We start from the raw sequence: 18,876 nt of genomic DNA on the forward strand, positions 1-18,876 counted from the left end.
TGTCGCCAATTCCATGAGCGCGCACAATTTTTAAAGCATGACATGTGTTTTGTGTAACATCATTCACATTCTACAAAAAATAATGGGCTAAATATGTTTTAGTTATTGAGGACCGGTTCACAGTGCAGTGATGTGGGAGCCTGGCAAATCCAGTGCGGGTTCCTGGATCGCATACAACTCTCAGGCAGTTTACACTGCTGAGTGTCAGTAGAAGGCTAATGACACCCCAAATCAGTTTGAATAGCACAGAGCAAACTGCAAATTTGAACAGGAGTTGAATCGAATGGGTGTGAACACCCATGCGAGATCCGATTGCGGACCAAAAAAGGGTCCTGTGTAAGTTCGGTCTGATTGCGATGCCAAGTCAGCCATACAATCTGTACGGCTGAGTTGGCATTGCAGTGCGAATAGCATCTGATGTTGCACAGCAGTGGGAAGTGGTATATTAAGTATATTTTTCAAAAATAAACATTTTAGTGTAAAAAAATTTTTTATTTTTATTTTTTTAAGCAAAAAATACTCATTGTTAACAAAATTCCAGAAAAGGCCTGGTCAGGGAGTGGTTACAGCACTGGTTATTTTTGAAGAATCTATAGCCTAGCTAAAGCAAGTTTGAACCTACCTGCTTGGCCTTATTTCTCTGTGGCCACATTGAGACTTAGGCCGGCCATAGATGGTTCTAATTTTGGTCAGTTCAGCAGGGACTGGCTGAAACTCAAACCATGTATGGGCAGGCTGAATGTACCAAAGTGGATTGCTCAACTTTGGTACAACCAGCCTATCAGATTTTACATGTGTTTATTGCTAGCGGCAATTTGTTCTCCTGGTGGGGTCGGCTTCCCTCTTTGGGAGAACTCCAATAGCTCTGCAGGATAATTGTGCAGGTGAACACCAACAGATCCATCGTTGCTGAATGGAAAATCTATCTGTCCCATGGCTGGTGTAAGCACTCTGAAAACTATTTTGTGTGGTATTGACCTTTTTACAGGTGCTCCTAACATAAGTAATATGTGGGCTGATAAAAACAGGATGGAAGGAGCCAAGGGAAAAGGGTAGTAATCTCCTTTAAATCCTTGATGCAGGCTACTCCATCTCTGCACAGAATAGTGGAGGACTCCATGATTTTTTTTATTAGTGGACTATTTGGCCCATAATCTGCCTGTCCTGTGTTAATGTAAAGCATACATTGTCATTATTGCCTTTATACATATCCTCACCTGTCTAACCTTTCAGTGTCAAAATGGCTCTCTAGGTAACCAGCATTCTAAGGCTCCATGCACACTTATTTTAACAGCCCATAAACTCCTCTTATCCTGTGTCCATGCACACAGGGATTTTTTTATTTATTTTTTGGATGTTTATCAGCAGTGGAGTTCATGGGCTGTTTCATGAACGTCATTAAAATTGCGTTCAGGAGTTGTTTTTTTGGACCACAAACACCAAATGCTGCTGAACGTTGCTAAACACTCAAAAATGTGGCTCGCCAGCGTTTAACGTTTTTGATCCATTGAGGGGGGGAACTAAACGCTAACGCGGAAAAACCTTGAAAAGATTTGTTGCAAAGCTACTGGCGTTATATAATGTTTTAGCGTCCAGTGAGCCTTTAACTTTACTTTTTCAGTTAATGGCCCCTCCTTTTTTTTTTTTTTTTTGCAATTTACAAAACATGTTTTAGACTTTAACCTCTGTATGGGACTTTTTATTTATTTTTTTTCTCTCCGTAACTCTTATGTTTTGATATCACTGAATCTTCCTCTTCCTTAGAACTCCAATGACAAAGAAACCCAATCAGGAACAAAAAGGAAAGCAAATGACAGTGACAGTGAGCCAGAGCCAGAAGATAATATCAGGTGAAGCCATTTTGTATGTAGTACTTTGTTAGCAAATTGCTGAATTGGGTAGAATTGCTAATGAATGCCATTTAGCTTATGGCAGCAGCGCCTTTGGATAATTTTCTGTGATCTTTTTATCCGGCAGTAATTAATATGGAGGGTAACAATATTCAGTAAATTCCAGCGAGATGAGTAAGCTAAAGCTGTTAAATCCAAGTATCGAGATTAGTATGCATGCTGGCTCTCTTTCTTCAAGCCACTCTTCCCTTTGAGACCAGACACTGCATTGGCTAGACATTCACTGATTTTGATTTGATTATGTGATCTGAATACCGGTGTTTTCTGCAGGAATATTTAACCCTTCAACTTTTTAGTGGCTGTAAGAGTGTCACATTAACAGATTTGAATGGGGCATCTGTTTAGCATTCCAATTGCACTACTTTGATCTGTAGCGTGTAAAATTGTACTTCAGAAATATAATTTGTGCAGGTGTCCCATTACTACCTAACACATGGCTTCTGTGGACATTTTGCTTATATTAGCATGGTCATTTGTGACTTTATTTCTTTTTTTCCTCTCCTTTGATGGAAATTAAGAGAAAAGTAAATACATGAATTCATTAGCACTCTGATGATGCTTTCCAAATGCTTTAATGTTTGTTAGATATGTACCATTATTGTAATTAACAGAGAGGAGAGATTGCTACTGTGTGCTGTTATGGGGTTTTTGTTTTAGGATTTGTTGTTGAGCACTATTTTCTATGTATTGTGTCAAGGTAATTCAGAGCATATCTTTACCAAAAAAGTTTAAAAAAAATTACCTCTTACACTTCCTTTTTTGCTTTATTTGTGGACAAATCCTACTTGGTTCACTTTTTTTTTTTTTTGTGATGTTAAAGCGGACCTCCACCCTGAAGTGGAAGTTCTGCTCATCTGATCCCTAACCCCCCCCCCCCCCCCCCCCTCCGGTGCCATAATCGGCACCTTTCATGGGGGAGGGGGTGCAGATACCTGGATAATCCAGGTATCTGCACCCACTTTGGGACAAGCTAGCTGGGGGGGGGTTCCCAGGACACAGCAGGAACCAGTGGAGACGCGTAGGGCGACTCGCTCATGCGCAGTAGGGAACCGGGCAGTGAAACATCTTGTGCTGTCTTGCATGAACTGCACACTTTGCTATCTCCCCAGAGTGGCTCAATGATATTGAGGTCAGGAGACTGAGATGGCCACTCCAGAACCTTCACTTTATTCTGCTGCAGCCAATGATGGCAATGAATGACAATCATCCAAAACACAAGGCCAAGTACGTCCCATGAGCGGCTTCCTGGCTGATGAATGCAAATGTTCTTCCAGTATTTATCGTTCATCACGGGACAGAACCATAGTAGTTACTATGTGGGTTATAGGCCACTGGCACACCCTAAGACAGGAAGTCCACTCCCTATCTCTCTCCCCCCCCCCCCCCCACTATCGGGAGTGCTCCAGTGTTTTTGGTGTTGGTCAGGGTGTTGGTCATGAGCAAAGATGTGCTGGGACTAGCTATGCAGCCGGATCCATTCAAAGTCTTTTAGGCCAAATTGAATGGTAGCCAGGCCTTGTGTGCGAAGAAACAAGGTTTTGCCTGTAACGCTTCTCTTAGGGAGCTGGGATCCAGTATGTTGGTATTTTTAAAGCCGTAAAGTTTTACTGGTGGGGTGCTATTACAGGTCCAGGAGTGTGGGTTCCCCGAGGGTCCCCAGTTTCTGAATGTTATCAGAACCCACCGTGAAGGGTTAAGGGTCTGTTGGTTTTACCAAAGAAAAACTCTGTGGTGGGAAAGGTAAGGACTTTTCCTAAGGCATATTTTTTAAATTTTCTTATGAAATGTCTCCTTTTGAATGTTGTCATGCCTAAGTGTGACCACTGGGGGCTGTATGGAGTACGCACCTTCTCATGCTTTCCTCAGAGGTCACGCTGTGTCAGGAAGCAGCAGACCACCGGTGAGGGGGCAGGGCTTAGCGCGGCTTTGGTGTCCTCCAATGTCTGGAGCGGGAGTGTGTTTTAAAAATTCCATTTGTGCTGCTGCAAGGTGTCGGAGGGACACAAGAGCAAAGAGGGGCATGAAAGAGGTTTGGTGATGCAGGCATTTCCTATTGACACATTTACTATTTGCATCAGGCTGAGCATTAATGGCAGTGGCTGGACTATTGCTCAAGCAGTAAATGCAATCCTTCTGGAAGTACCTCTGCTTTTGTGCATCGGGCTATGGTCGGAAGGAAGGTTAAACACCCTCAAGAAGGATTTCGGCCACAAAGCCTAGAACCATCAAAAAAATAAATTGCATTCTCCCCTGAAATTTCTGAGGTGGCTGGCAAAGTGAGCCATCAGGGCTATCGGGTGTTGCAACTGCTTTCAACACTGCAGGCCCTGTCTATTACTGAAGAGGTTTTCTTTTTGTCCCCCCCCCCCCCCCCCCCCCCAACCATTTTAGGGTTGGAGCAGAAGATTGATGCTTCAGAGTGGGACTAAATGCGTTCCCCTTTCGTTACCCAGGACCCTCAAACTGAGGAACCGGGGGCGAGAGAGATGATTTTCTCTCGGACCAGGAAGAGGCCAATGACTCTCTTGAAGAGTCAAATATGGAAGCATCAGGTTCACATTCTGAAAGATTGATGGTACAATCTCTTACTGTATTGGTCTGTTCCACATTCATGCTGCCGTTAGCTGAGTCAGTTGATGAGCCCACTTTTTGTTTTGGTTCGCTAAAGCCTCCTCAAGCATTTCCTGCTTTTCCTATCCATTCATTGCTGAAAAAGCTTATGTATTCTGAGTGGGATCAGCCAGAAAGTTTTCCTCCGAAAAGGTTTTCAACACTTTATGCTATGGAGGAAGAATTTAATAAGAAATGGGGAATGCCAGCAATTGATGCTGCTATAGCCTCTGTAAATATTCAACTCGTCTGGTAGACAATGCTCAAATGCTGAAGGATCCAATGGATAAAAAGTTGAATTCCTATTTAAAACATTTTTCTCTGGCAGGTTCAGTGGCTCAGCCTGTGCTGGCAGCAATCGGTGTATGTCAATTCTTGAGAGACCAGTTTAAACAGGTGCTCAAGATTATTCCTGATCAGCAGGCCCAAGATTGGGCTGGGATACCCAGGGACGTTATGTTTTGCAATAGACGCCATGAGAGATTCTATTCTCCAGGCCTCACTACTTGCACTCAGGCTGGTGCATATGCGTAGAGTGGGAAAAGTTCCCTTTTGCCAGTTAAGAACAGTGTGTGTGGTTGTTTTTTTTTTTTTTTTTTTGTGAGCTTCTTCTTCAGGTGCCAGGATAGTCGGCCTCCAGGCAGTCACAACAGCCTCCATCGTCAAGTTCAAGAGGTAAACCTCGGTCAACCCCAGGGACAATAGAGGCTCCCCGGTAAGGAAATCCACAAAACAAAATCCTAAGACCTCCTTATAAAGGGATGCCCCGCTCGCTGAGAGAGAGAGAGACTCTTCTGCAGTTCTCAGGAAGAGTGTCGAGACAAATGGGTGGCTTCCTCAATATCTCTGGGATACAAACTAGCGTTCTGAGAGTTCCCATCTCGTTTTCTCAGATCAAACGTTCCCAGGCATCCAGAGAAAAAGGTCTCTTTCAAGCTTTAAACCATCTTTGGTCTCAAAAGGTGATATCTGTGGTCCCCATGGAAGAGCAGGGGTTGGGGTTTTATTCAAACCTTTTCACGGTAACAAAACCAAACGGAGATGTCGGACCCATTTTAGATCTCCAAGGTTTTTGAATATCTGCTCTTTTCGCATGAAGTCAATCTGATCAGTGGTCTCCATTCTACAACAGAACTGCTAGCATCAATCGACATCAAGGATGCTTACCTCCATGTACCCATTTTTCCTGCTCACCAAAAATATCTATGCTTTGAGATAGAAAATCTTTTTCAGTTTGTAGCTCTGCCTTCTGGTCTAGCTACTGCACCTCAAATGTTTACAAAGGTCTTTGCTCCCCTTTTTAGCCAGATTAAGGGCTCAAGGTATAATGATTCTAGCTTAGACGATCTACTCTTGATGTTGGATTCTCAACATAGAGAAATCTTCCTTAAAACCATCAGATTGGAATACTTGGGTCTGTTCATAGATACAGCTCAGAGGCTGTTCTTGCCCCAGGCAAAGATCCGTTCCATAGGGGAACTGATTCAGGTGATCAAAGCAAAGAATCCATTTATTTGACTTTGCATGAGACTAGGGCTGCAACTAACAATTATTTTCATAATCGATTAGTTGGCCGATTATTTCGATTATTAACCAATTAACCTTAAAAAAAAAAAAGTGGGTCAAATTGATCTTTTCAATCGGTGACAGGAAAATTTTAAAATAGAAAACTTCTTAGTCAAAGGAATTTTCAGACAGTGTTTGTGGTTTTCGTTAAATGACATTCATTTTAAAAAAACAAATGAAAATTTCAAGCAAAATTCTTTCATTCAGCGAATGTACAAAGATTTTTCGTCTGAATATTCTCATCTGAAAACTGATCTGTGTGGCCAGTATAAGACTCCGTACACACCTATGCAGTTTGCTTTTGATCTGTTTCTGCAGTGCTTTTTGCTGTGCGTCTTTTTGATTTTTGCGCACGTGATTTTACTGCAAGTTGCATTTTTGCCTTTTCTTTGGGCAGATTAAAAAACACAAATTGCTGCAAAAACGTATAACATGCTTTTCTGCGGCTTCTCCATTGAAGTATATTGAACCAATAAAGCACCATTTTGCGTTAAAAGTCCCTGATCCTTTCAGATGTGAACGTGTCCCATAGGAAATGATGTAAATGAACTGTAATGCATTTCTTCAAAAAGCACCAATAAACACATAGATGTGAACCAGGTCTAAGACGTTTAGTAACATAATGGGGTTAAAAAAAAAATGAAAATTGGCCTTTTATAGTAGAAAAAAGCAGATAATCACTACTGTAAGGGGTTCATTTTTTTACTGTAGAACAGTGAAAGTAATATTTACAGTAGCGACCATTTGCTCTTTTTGTACTATAAAGGGCTTATTTTTTTTACCCCATTAGGTTACTGGCCGATTTAATCGATTTATGAAATTAATCGATTACTATTTTCATAATCGATTAGTTGTCGATTAATCGATTAGTTGTTTCAGCCCTACATGAGATTGTTGGGAAAGATGGTGGCTTTGTTCAAGATCGTTACTTATGCTCAATTTCATTCAAGATTACTGCAAAATAGTCTCCTGTAGAGCTTGGACCTTGTTCCATGTCGTGACTTCCCAATGCGTTTATCCCCAAAGGTGCGCCAAAGCCTCAGTTGGTGGTTGATAACCAAGAATCTCCAAAAAGGGAAATTCTTCCTACCAGTTACCTGGAAGGTGGTAACAGATGCCAGAGCTTTCTGGGCTGGAGAGCAGTCCTGGAAGAAGCATCTGTCCAGGGAAAAGTTCAAATCAGAAATGACTATCAATATTCTAGAGATTCGGGCAGCACGCATGGCCCTGAAAGCCTGGACGCTCAGATTACGGAATTGTCCTGTCGGGATTCAATCCGATAATGCCACAGTAGTGGCCTATATAAATCCACCAAGGGGACACGTGAAGTCATGCAGCCCAGAGTTGAATCATATCCTAACTTTGCCAATAGGCAAGGTATGGGGGGTGTTTTTTTTTTTTTTTTTTTTTTTTTTTTTTTTTTTCCAGTCTTCATTCTAGAAATAAAGAATTGGCAGGCGGACTACTTGAGTCGCCAGCAGTTGCTCCCAGGAGAATGGTCTCTTCATCCTGACATCCTTCCGTCATCCTTCTGTCAATATGTCAAAGATGGGGAATTCCGGACGTGGATCTGTTTGCGTCCCGGTTCATCAAAAAGATTGACAACTTTGTGTCAAGGACAGGATCTGCTGGCATGCGGAAAAGATGCCTTGGTTTTTCCGTGGAATCAGTTTTCACTGATTTAGGCATTCCTTCCTGTTCTGTTGCTTCTGCAGCTTCTACGCAGGATCAAGCGGGAAGCAAAGGCGGTTATTCTTGTGGCCCAAGAGATCTTGATGTGCAGAGATCGTAAAGATAGCCATAGGAGACCCATGGACCCTACTGGCACGGGCAGACCTTGCTTGCCTCGCAAGGTCTGGAATTCCATCCTACTTTACAAACGATAAATTTTAATGGTTTGGCTATTGAGGCCCACATTTTGAAGAAGCGTGGGCTATTGGATTCAGTGGTATCTACCATAGTTAATGCAAGGAAACTGGCCTCGAGTCATATATTATAGGGTCTGGAAGGCATATATCTGCTGGTGTGAATCCAGGGGTTGGCACCCCAGGAAATGTCATAGGTAGGATCCTTGAATTTCTACAGGTGGGATTAGAAATAAAACTGGCCTTGAGTACTATCAAAGGCCAGGTTTCAGCCTTATCGTTATTTCAACGACCACTTGCTTCGCACTCTCTGGTTCGTAGCTTTATTCAGGGGATAAAATGTCTTAATTTAAGTCAAGGGTTCAGGGGTAACCTAACCAGAGGATTAAGTCCTGTTTTTATTACAGAAACAGCCTTTTGAGCCGATGCGTCATATTCCCTTGGTCCTTTTTGATAAGGATTTTTTTTTTCTGGTAGCCATATCTTCTGCAAGATGGGTACCAGAGTTGGCTGCTCTTTCTTGTAAGAGCCATATTTGATTATTCACAAGGATAAGGTTGCATTATGTCCTAATTTTCTACCGAAGGTAGCGTCGGGTTTTCATTTAAACCAGATTATTGTTAGTTTTTTTTTTTCCCCCATCTTTTGTGGAAGAAAGGTCACTACATTTCTTGATGTGGTGAGAGCAGTCAAAGTCTGCTTGAAGGCGACTGCACAGATTCATAAAACGGATTTTTTGTTTGTGTTGCCTAAAGGTCCTGAGAAGATTATTTCTAAATGGATTCAAGTGATTGTTCAAGCTTATGGTTTGAAGAGGAAAGTTCAATCTTTTCATATTAAAGCACACTCCACCAGGGCTGTTGGTACTTCCTGGGCAGTGGTGCATCACCAAGCCTCCATGGCTCAAATCTGCAAATGCCGCAACTTGGTCTTCAGTCCATACATTTTACCAGATTCTATCAAGTAGATGTAAAAGGTCATGAGGATATTGCCTTTGGGCACAGTGTACTGCAGGCTGCAGTATAAGTCCTAGTCTCTTGGTGCCCTACTTTTGTCTCCCTCCCTTCAGTTGGCATTGCTATGGGACATCCCACATAGTAACTACTATGGCTCTGTGTTCCGTGATGTACAACAAGAAAATGGGATTTTTAAAACGGCTTACCTGTAAAATCCTTTTCTTTGAAGTAAATCAGGGGACACAGAGGTCCCTCCCTTCTTTCTGGTATACACGTGTATTACTTTTCTACAAAGACTGAGGTACTTCCAGTAGTGGGAGGGGTTATATAGGGAGTCTACTTCCTGTCTTGGGTGGTGCCAATGTCCATCACCTGAAGGTGGCTTATAACCCACATCGTAACTACTATAGCTCTGTGTCCTGTGATGTACTTCAAATAGATTTTACAGGTAAGCTGTTATAAAAATCCATTTTTTGGGGGGGGGGGGGGGGGTGTAACTTACTGCTTTCATCTTGCCAACCATTTTGACCAAATTTCCTGTGCCTTTGTAACTGTCATCCCCAAAACATCAGCGATCAACCTCTGTACCTTTCTTCATAGGCCTTGATGACTACTCTCCAAATGTAGTGTTTATGGTTGTGGCCAAAAAGCTAAAAAAAAATTATTTATTTTTTTGGGTCTCATCACTTCAAATTACTTTGCCAGAAGGTTTGAGGCTTGTGTCTGCTGTTTGGCGTATTGTAAAAGGGAAACTTTGACATTTTGCACGGTAATGACTTTCTTCTGATGACTCTGCCATGCAACCCATCTTGCTTCAAGCGCCTCCTTATTGTGCATCTTGAAACGGCACACCACGTTTTCAGAGTCCTCTGTTTCATCTGAAGTTATTTGTGGGTTTCTTTGCATCCCAAACAATTTTCCTGGCAGTTGTGGCTGAAATTTCAGTTGGTCTACCTGACCCTGGTTTGGTTTCAACAGAACCCCTTATTTTACACTTCTTGATTAGTTTGAACACAGGTGATTGGCATACTCAATTCCTTGGGTATCTTTTTATATCCCTTTCCTCATTTATACAGTTCAACTATCTTTGCCCGCAGATCCTTTGACATTTCTTTTTGCTTTCCCCATGACTCAGAATCCAGAAACGTCAGTGCAGCACTGGATGAAAGATGCAATGGTCTGTCAGGAGTCCAGAAACTCATTGACCTTTTTTATACGCACACACACACACACGCACGACAAGCATACCAATCGCATGTGAGGATGATTACCTTTTTTTAATAGCCTTTCCAACCCCTGTGTGTCAACTTGTGTGCATGTCGTCGGGCCAAAATCACCAGTGTATGTAAAGTTTTTGATCATTTGGGTAGTTTCTGTTGCCATTATGATTTAACCACTTCAATACCATTCACTTAAACACCTTCCTGCCCAGACCAATTTTGAGCTTTCAGCGCTGTCGCACTTTGAATGACAATTGCGCGGTCATGCTACACTGTACCCAAATGAAATTTTTATCATTTTTTTCCCACAAATAGAGCTTTCTTTTGGTGGTATTTGATCACCTTTGCGGTTTTTATTTTTTGCTAAACAAATAAAATACCGAAAATTTTGGAAAAATTTTTTGCTTCAGTTTCAAAACTTTGCAAATAAGTAAGTTTTTTTTCTCCTTCACTGATGGGCAATGATAAGGCGGCACTGATGGGCACCGATGAGGTGGCACCAATGAAGTGGCACTGATATGGCGGCACTGATATGGCGGCATTGATGGACACCGATATGTGGCACTGATAGGCGGCACTGATGGGCGACACGGATGGGCACTGATAGGTGGCACAAATTGGCATGGGTAGGTGGCACAGGTGGGCATGGGTAGGTGGCACAGGTGGGCATGGGTAGGCACTGATAGGCGGCACAGATGGGAACTGATAGGCGGCATTGTATTATAATATATTGTACTAATGGATGCCAATCAGTGATGCCCATTGTGGGCACTGATTGGCATCCATTGTGGCACTGATTGGAATCCCTCGTGGTCTACGGTGGCATACCTTGTCCTTGGCATCCCTGGTGGTCTGGTGGCGTCCCTGGTGGTCCAGTGTGGGCATCCTCGGGGGGGGCTGTGCTGATCGATCAGCACAGACCCCCCCTGTCAGAGGAGCAGCCGATCGGCTCTCCTCTACTCGTGTCTGACAGACGCGAGTGAGGTAAAGCCGATCACCGGCTTTTCCTATTTACACTGTGATCAGCCGTGATTGGACACGGCTGATCACGTGGTAAAGAGTCTCCGTCGGAGACTCTTTACCGAGATCGTAGTTGCCGGGTGTCAGACTGACACCCCGCAACAACGATCGCCGCGATGCGCGCCCCCGGGGGCGCGCAGCGGCTCATAATCCTGTATAATCCATATGACGTCCGGTCAGGATTATGAAACCACTTTGCCGCCGTCTATTTGCTATAGGGCGGGCGGCAAGTGGTTAAAAAGTAAACACCGTTGATGATGGCTTCAGCCAAACACTAACCATGAGTGAAAAATATTTTTGTTCATATTCTCTGAAAAATGGCCAAGAAATCATAAGTTCTGCCAGGGTATGTAGACTGTGTGTGTGTGTGTGTGTGTGTGTGTGTGTAAGTTAAAGAGAGCTAGAGGGAGAGAGAAGGATATCGCTAGATATCTCTTGCATACATACTCTCTTAATGTTAATACTGAATGTTTCATTTTCGATTTGCAGACTGTGGGAATCTGGTTGGAAGCAACGCTATTATAAAAACAAATTTGATGTTGATTCCACTGATGAGCAATTCAGACGTAAAGTTGTACAGTCATATGTGGAAGGACTCTGCTGGGTTTTACGTTATTACTACCAGGTATGCAATTTTTTTTTTTTTCCTTTTTCCTACTGTTATCTGTAGTGTATCCTTGCAGTGAGAAACATTAGCAGCAAGTTGCTATGTTTTAGACCAGTGTGCTCATTTGCAGTAGTGTGTGTGTGTGTGTGTGTAATAGTCTAAAAAAAAAAAAGGGTCCCAAATTGTGATGTAGAAGTCGCTAAAAAAAAGTGTCCAGCGGTTTAAAACCGCTTTAAAAAAAAAAAGAGAAAATGAAGTTATGCATGCATCATACATACTAGAAGTACAACTGGGGGAAATCAATGGTGAAGGGTCTGGGTGCTTTGGTAAATCGTAAGCTTAAAGTGGTAGCAAATCCTGGGGAAAAACCTGCAAGATAATGTGCTAGCATATTATGAAATACCTTAGACCAAAGCACCCACAGCAAAGCCTGTCACTGCTGAGGGGGGCTGACATGTTCCCCCCCGGTGTTTCTTCCAGGTTTGCAGGCTCAGATGTTGTAGATGACTGGAGCCACAATGAGGTCACTCATGCACATGAGAGCTCTCGATTCCGGCAAGAAGCTCAAAGTCCTGGCATGATACGCCAGACCTTCAGAGAGCATGTAACTTAACTTGTGTCAGAATCGGTTGACAGTGGGTCTGTTGGCTGACGCAGAGTAGCTCCAGACTGGAAGGATCCCAACCAATATTGAGACCCCCACAGATGGCCAATCTGCAGCTGGCTCCGCCTCAGTGTGCCACTGAGCCTGAACCATGCGCAGCTTCTCTCCCCTTGACCTGACTGGTGCTCCAATGAGCTCTGGAGGGGCAGAGAAGGGATTGACAGTCGCCACTGTCTGCTCAGAGCAGATTGAGAACTGAGCGACCAGCAGTCATGTGATTGCCCACGTCTCAGGCTTAAAGTCGGAGGGTGACAGCTGCTACACCAGAGGTGCTGCAGCATAGAGGTGTATAGGTTTGTGGTGGGTTTTATTTATTTATTTTTCCCTTTCTATAAACTCAAATGTCTCCTATAAGCAGTAAATGTGTTTTTTAAACACGCCCACTCAATAGCTTCATATACAATGGAGCAGTTCATCTTCACATCACAGGCAGTGATCGCAGCTTCTCTCCCCTTGATTACTCTTGGCCGCTGGCTACTCTTCTAGTATAACTGAACTGCAAGTGCTGTAAGCTCTTCAGAAACTGACCAACTTTACTTCATTGCCTTGTTTTTAAAGCAAATTGACAGCTTGTTAGGAGTAGGTAAATATTTGAGGATTTGTAACCTGGCTACAGGTTCACTACAAGCCTTCTTTCATGCCTGCTTGTTTTACTAATGTATTTTGGTACTCTTTAAACCACATTTGCCTTTAGTTATGCAAGGCATTGGGCAGTAGTGATGTGAAAAGCGCAGGAACCCTTGGCAAGCAATCAGATGTCGCCTTCCATCAGTTAAGCAACAATATGCCACACAATGGGATTGTATAGTCTCCGTTGGGTCTTCCTATGAACTGTAACAATTTCCCTTTTGGGGTTAAAGTATAGTGCGATGGCTTGCCTGATTTGATACACATTGAAGGGCTTGTTTAGGTTTGTCCTTGTATAACAGATTTGGTAAAATGTAAAGGAGATTTTACACGTCCATACATTTCTTATCCAATACCGGATTGTGTAGTGTGTGGCTGGCTTAACGGTCATGCATATTTAAAATGGAAAAAAAGGGCTGCTGTATATTTATGTGCAATTTGTTTACTTCAATTTCCACCAGGGCTGTGCCTCTTGGAAGTGGTTTTTCCCATTCCACTATGCTCCTTTTGCTTCAGATTTTGAAAATATCACCGAACTTTTTAAGGACTTTGAAAAGGACACACAACCAGTAAGTACTAGGTTATCATGTTTTAAGGAGGTTTTCTCAATTTGCTTGTGGTTGTTTAAGGTGGTTGTAAACCTCAGATGGGGAAAAAGCACATCCTTCTATACTGTATACTTTATCTCCAAAGCGCCAAGTGTCATTTCTCTCTGCCTGGTTCCGCTATTAGCATGACGCTGTTCTGACAGCTTTTCCCAACATCAAGAGTTAAAATGGCGATGGGAACAGAGCTGCAGTACTCAGCCTGTAACTGTTATCCACAGCTGTGCTTGTTCTCTGAACTGTGTGAAGGTGCTTGTCCCTTCCCTCCAGTGCTCAGAGCTGTCGGTTGTGTGAAGACTTCAGGTCCCCACCACCTGCTGCTAGAACTAAAGAGAAATCCTGTCTTGTGTTTTTCAAAACAATCTACAGAAGAAATGGTTGCAGATGCATCTTGTGTAGGAGGATTTTTCATCTCTGTATCACCTAATGCTAGTCACTTCATTGCATACGTGTGAGGGTTTACAACAACTTTAAAGTTAATCGGTCCTGATACAACTAATATAAAGTCTGTTGATGGCCTCCAGGTTATGGTGCATGCCATCCTTTTTAGCTTATGTCGGTCATACACCGCTAAATATTTGACTGGATAGTGTAAATTTGAGCTGTGGGTGGATAATCCTTGATCGAATGCTGACTGCAGCCGAACAAATACAGCCACTGTTTGGGCATTCTTGAAAGCCACGAGAGTAGGGGGTGGTCAGAATACAATGGCCAGTAGGGGAGATTACTGTATCCTCGTGGTTTAGCGTGGATGGGGTAACATGTTTTATCTCTTCTCTCATTCAACACACAGGTCTGAATGAGAAATCTTAATGTCTTTTGCTAGCCGAAGATTAACCTGCAGACTTAAAGTATGCATATCAGTATTTCAGACTTCCTCAGATACATACATGTTCCAGGTGTTTGACTAAAAGTAATAAAACTTAAAGATCAACAACTTTGTGTTTTCCAAAGGAACAGTAGTTCACATGGTATTGACATTGGAGGCTTACTTTAGTTTGTAGGCATTTGTTCTGTGTAGCTTCTGCTAGAAAGCCATCTTTTGCCCCTTCCCTATTGTGTCGATGTGATGGTCTCATTCACAGCCTAGTGTAGATGTTTTAGCTGAAGTAAATTGTAAGACCCCTATCAAACTGGTGCAGGCGTTATTGGTAAAGCGCTGCTAGTATTAGCAATGCTTTACCGCTGTTATGGTGGCTCTTAACCCCCCACAAGGGGATACAAAGTGGTTCAAAGTACCCACTTAGCGCTGCTTTCAAGGCGCTATGAAAGCTGCGCCCATTCATTTCAATGGGCATGGGCGGTAAAGGAGCAGTGTATGCACTGCCCCAAAGATGCTGCTTGCTGTACTTTTTATTTTATTTTTTTTCTGTCCTGCAAGTGCACCGCCCCAGTGTGAAAGCACTTGGGCTTTTACACTGGGATGGCTTGAGAGGTGCTTTACAGCGCCCCAGTGTGAAAGGGGTCTAATAGAGGGTTAGCAGAACAAAACCCATGTAGAAGCCGAGTAGTTGTATGCCCCTTAAGTGGTTCTTTTTCTTGAGGGGTTCAACAAACAAGATTGTGTTCAGAGGTGCAAGTCTGCGGGGTGAGGATTGCAGCAAAGGGTGGGAGGAGGGTTGTAATGGGGAACAACAAAATTATAGGGTGGTGACCATGTCTAGTGGCCCAAGGCAGCACTAAGGAATGGCAAGTAGAAGCCTGATATGCAGCTAAGGTTAATCTGGTGGAGCATCAGGCCAGAGGTAAGACACAGGCCATATGTCCAGGGGAACAAAGGGCCACTGATTCTAGGTACAGCCAAGAGCAAATGATGGTGTAATACAAGAAGAATGGAGTCCAGGAACACGGGGCAGTGGTTCATCAAGGGGTAAATTACAGAAAGCAGGGCAGAGGCAGCTTCTAGGCCACAGGAAGGGGAAACGCAACAGGGAATGTCTTGTGTGGCCTGGCCTCAACTTATGATCCATGTAGGTAGCACATAAGAGGAGGGCAACAGCAAAAAAGTCACAGCCTGGTCTCAATACGGGGTCCACCAGGTACCCTGTTTCCCCTAAAATAAGACCTAGCGTGATTGTCGGTCTTAGCTGCAATATAAGCCCTACCACCCAAATAAGCCCTACTGTTTCCTCAAAAATAAGCCCTACCCTGAAAAGACCTACAAGGACTTTAACTAGGGCTTATTTGGGGGGTAGGGCTTTTATTGCAGCTATCACCGACAATCACACTAGGTCTTATTTTAGGGGAAACGGGGTAGTACTTTTCTGGAGGTTCTTGGTTGTCCAGCCCTCAACTCCTGGGGTCCATGCGGGTAGCACATCGTTGGATGGGATCACAGCTGGGGAAGGTACTCGCATGGCAGCAGGGTCCAAGTATTTAAATACCTGAGCTGGAATTAAGTTCCTGGGCCTGGCGACTCAGTGCTTGAAATCGGGTTGTCCTGGGCATGTATATTTTCATGTAAGCTCTTCCTGGCTTTTGGAGCTTCTGCAGCACTCTGGAAGATGTGCCATCACCATGTGACTGTACTACTATTCTGATGTCACACAAGTACAGAACATCTCTAGGTCCACTGACCTTGTGCTGAGTTTATTGCATGCAGTTTTTTTTTTTTTCAAGCAGTCCAGGCATTCTTTTATTTTTATTTTATTATTGGCTGAAAATGGCCTATCCCGTGCTTAATTCCGCTGTCGCGTTTGCTATATTTTGTTTGGCTAAACTTTATTTTATTTTTTTATTAAAGCGGCTGTTTATAATGGAACACAGCAGTTGCTGTACAAATCTAAATTTCTGTTTTTTGTTTTAGTTCAAGCCACTGGAGCAGTTGATGGGTGTTTTTCCAGCTGCTAGTGGCAACTTCTTGCCTCTTACCTGGAGACGTCTTATGAGTGATCCTGTGAGTGCTTTATTTTATATATGTTTATATTTACACTAAAAATAGCATATGTGTATAATAGTTATGGTATAGTTGTAATTTTCTTTTTCTCCCCCCAATAATAGGAATCTAGTATAATTGACTTCTACCCTGATGACTTTGCACTTGATTTGAATGGCAAAAAATATGCCTGGCAAGGTGAGAGAAATGACATTGACCTTGTATAAATATGTGAAAACGGTTCAAATATTTTGTAAGCTTTAAGATACTTGTGCTAAATTGTTTTATTACAAATCTAATCAGATTTTCAGTGCTGTCAAGTCTACTAAGCAATGTTTATCTGAGCAGATCACATAATGTAACCACTTCCCCATGCATACAAACAAATGTGTGCACTAAAATTCACAATTTTTGAGCACAATATCTACTGCAAAAAAATTGAGTTTGTGCCTGCGCCAGGCCTTTGAATTTGATTTTGGGAATCCGACTGCCTTTTGTCATCTTGGACAATAAATGATTTAAATGCTTTGTTTAAAAAAAAAAAAAAAAAAAAAAAAAATAAAAATATTGCTTCAATGGCCTTTTTGTCAGGCTCATCTGTCTCCTTGTGTTGGTCTTCGCCTCCTCCAGTTAATTGATTGCTTCCTCTACCTTTTCAGGTGTTGCTCTGTTGCCATTTGTTGATGAGCGGCGGCTAAGAGCTGCTTTGGAAGAGGTTTACCCTGACCTCACTCCTGATGAAAGTAAGATTATGATATTCACCTGTGTTGTCTGTGTAATCACCAAAGTTTTAGCATTAATGTACTTACCGTTTATGCTCTGCTAGGCTGCAAATGAACACAATGTAATGGATGGCTGCTATTGATTGCCTTTAAACAAATCTGTAACCTTTTGCTTCATAGATGATTTAATTTCAGTAAATTGAATGATCCTTGATGCATAAATGGAGCCTTGGTGGGTACAAAGTAGAATAAAACCACTTTGCATTAAAACTTGTTAAACTCTCATTTGCAGGTTTTTGTATATGACTCAAATGATCTGCCTTCGCAGGAAAGTCTTTTTATGAGTGTCTGTTAAAACCGTGACTGCCAAACCATTAGAAAAAGTGGGAGTTTTAGCAGTGTAATTAAGTTTTTAAATTGCTTTATAAAAGCTGAAATCATACGCAGGAATGAATTAACTTGTGTTTGGATTATACGCTAATGAACTTAATGGCAGCTGTTGAAGAAACATTCTGTACAGGGACTCATCTGTGCTAAGAGGTGTTCTTTTATTCCTTGTATCAGTACGAAGAAACAGCCTTGGAGGAGACCATCTCTTCGTTGGGAAACACCACCCCCTCCATGAGTTTATACATGAGCTCTACAGAAGCAACTGTAAAGAGGTACACCTGACCTGTCATCCATGGTTTTTTACGTCAAATTTTGATTTGGTCTTAGTCTTTTTTTTATTTAAAAAAAAAAAAATGTTTTTTTAGTTTTTGTTTGTTTTAGTCATCTGAATTGTTTTGCTGGTATTTTAGTTGACTAATCTCCCAGTACGTTTGTCTGAAATCTATTGGGTTTAGTTAATTGTAATGCATTATTTAAACTTACTAAACCCAGGACCCTGCATTCACTATATCTGGTCTCCCACAACATGCGATTTTTATTTTTAGTAAATTACCTGCTAAATACCTATTCTCATTGGCAGTATTTACTCATAAGTGTACATACCCCGGCAGAATTCATGTTTTATTGCCAATTTTTCAGAGAATATGAATAACAAACTTTTCTTTCACTCGTGGTTTGTGTTTGGCTGAAGCCATTTATTAGCAATCAACTTTTTTTTTATTTTGTTTTTTTACTCGTTTTAAATCATAGCAACAAACTACCCAAATGACCCTGATCAAAAGTTTTCAAACCCCAGTTCTTAATACCGTTTATTGCCCCCCTTTAACATCAATAACAGCTTGAAGTATTTTGTGGTATTTGTGAACAAGGCTTTTTATCTTATTCCTCTTGGCAAAAAGCCTCCAGTTCCTGTAAATTCTTGGTCTGTCTTGCATGAACTGCACATTTGAGATCTCCTCAGAGTGGCTCAATGATATTGAGGTCAGGAGACTGAGATTGCCACTCCAGAACCGTCACTTTATTCTGCTGTAGCCAATGACAGGTCGACTTGGCCTTGTGTTTTGGATCATTGCCATGTTGGATTGTCCAAGTACGTCCCATGTGCAGCTTCCTGGTTGATTGCAAATGTTCCTCCAGTATTTTTTCATGACATACTGCATTCATCTTCCCATCAATTTTGACCAAATTTCCTGTGTCTTTGTAGCTCCCACATCCCCAAAACAATAGCGATCCACCTCA

At 42.3% G+C, this 18,876-nt stretch overlaps 1 protein-coding gene across 1 annotated transcript in view; it reads left to right on the forward strand.

Moving 5' to 3' along the window:
- XRN2 (5'-3' exoribonuclease 2) overlaps positions 1-18,876 on the forward strand; it is an 80,921-nt gene that overhangs the window by 35,821 nt on the left and 26,224 nt on the right. The window contains exons 16-22 of the mRNA XM_077486025.1: positions 1,765-1,850; positions 11,637-11,772; positions 13,507-13,614; positions 16,457-16,546; positions 16,651-16,723; positions 17,185-17,268; positions 17,812-17,909. Of these exons, the coding sequence (XP_077342151.1) occupies positions 1,765-1,850; positions 11,637-11,772; positions 13,507-13,614; positions 16,457-16,546; positions 16,651-16,723; positions 17,185-17,268; positions 17,812-17,909 (675 nt within the window). The remainder of the gene's footprint in view (positions 1-1,764; positions 1,851-11,636; positions 11,773-13,506; positions 13,615-16,456; positions 16,547-16,650; positions 16,724-17,184; positions 17,269-17,811; positions 17,910-18,876) is intronic.

Source organism: Lithobates pipiens, unplaced genomic scaffold, assembly GCF_037356315.1.
Source record: "Lithobates pipiens isolate NorthernLeopardFrog02 unplaced genomic scaffold, aLitPip1_a1.2 Scaffold_18, whole genome shotgun sequence".
Classification (NCBI taxonomy): domain Eukaryota; kingdom Metazoa; phylum Chordata; class Amphibia; order Anura; family Ranidae; genus Lithobates; species Lithobates pipiens.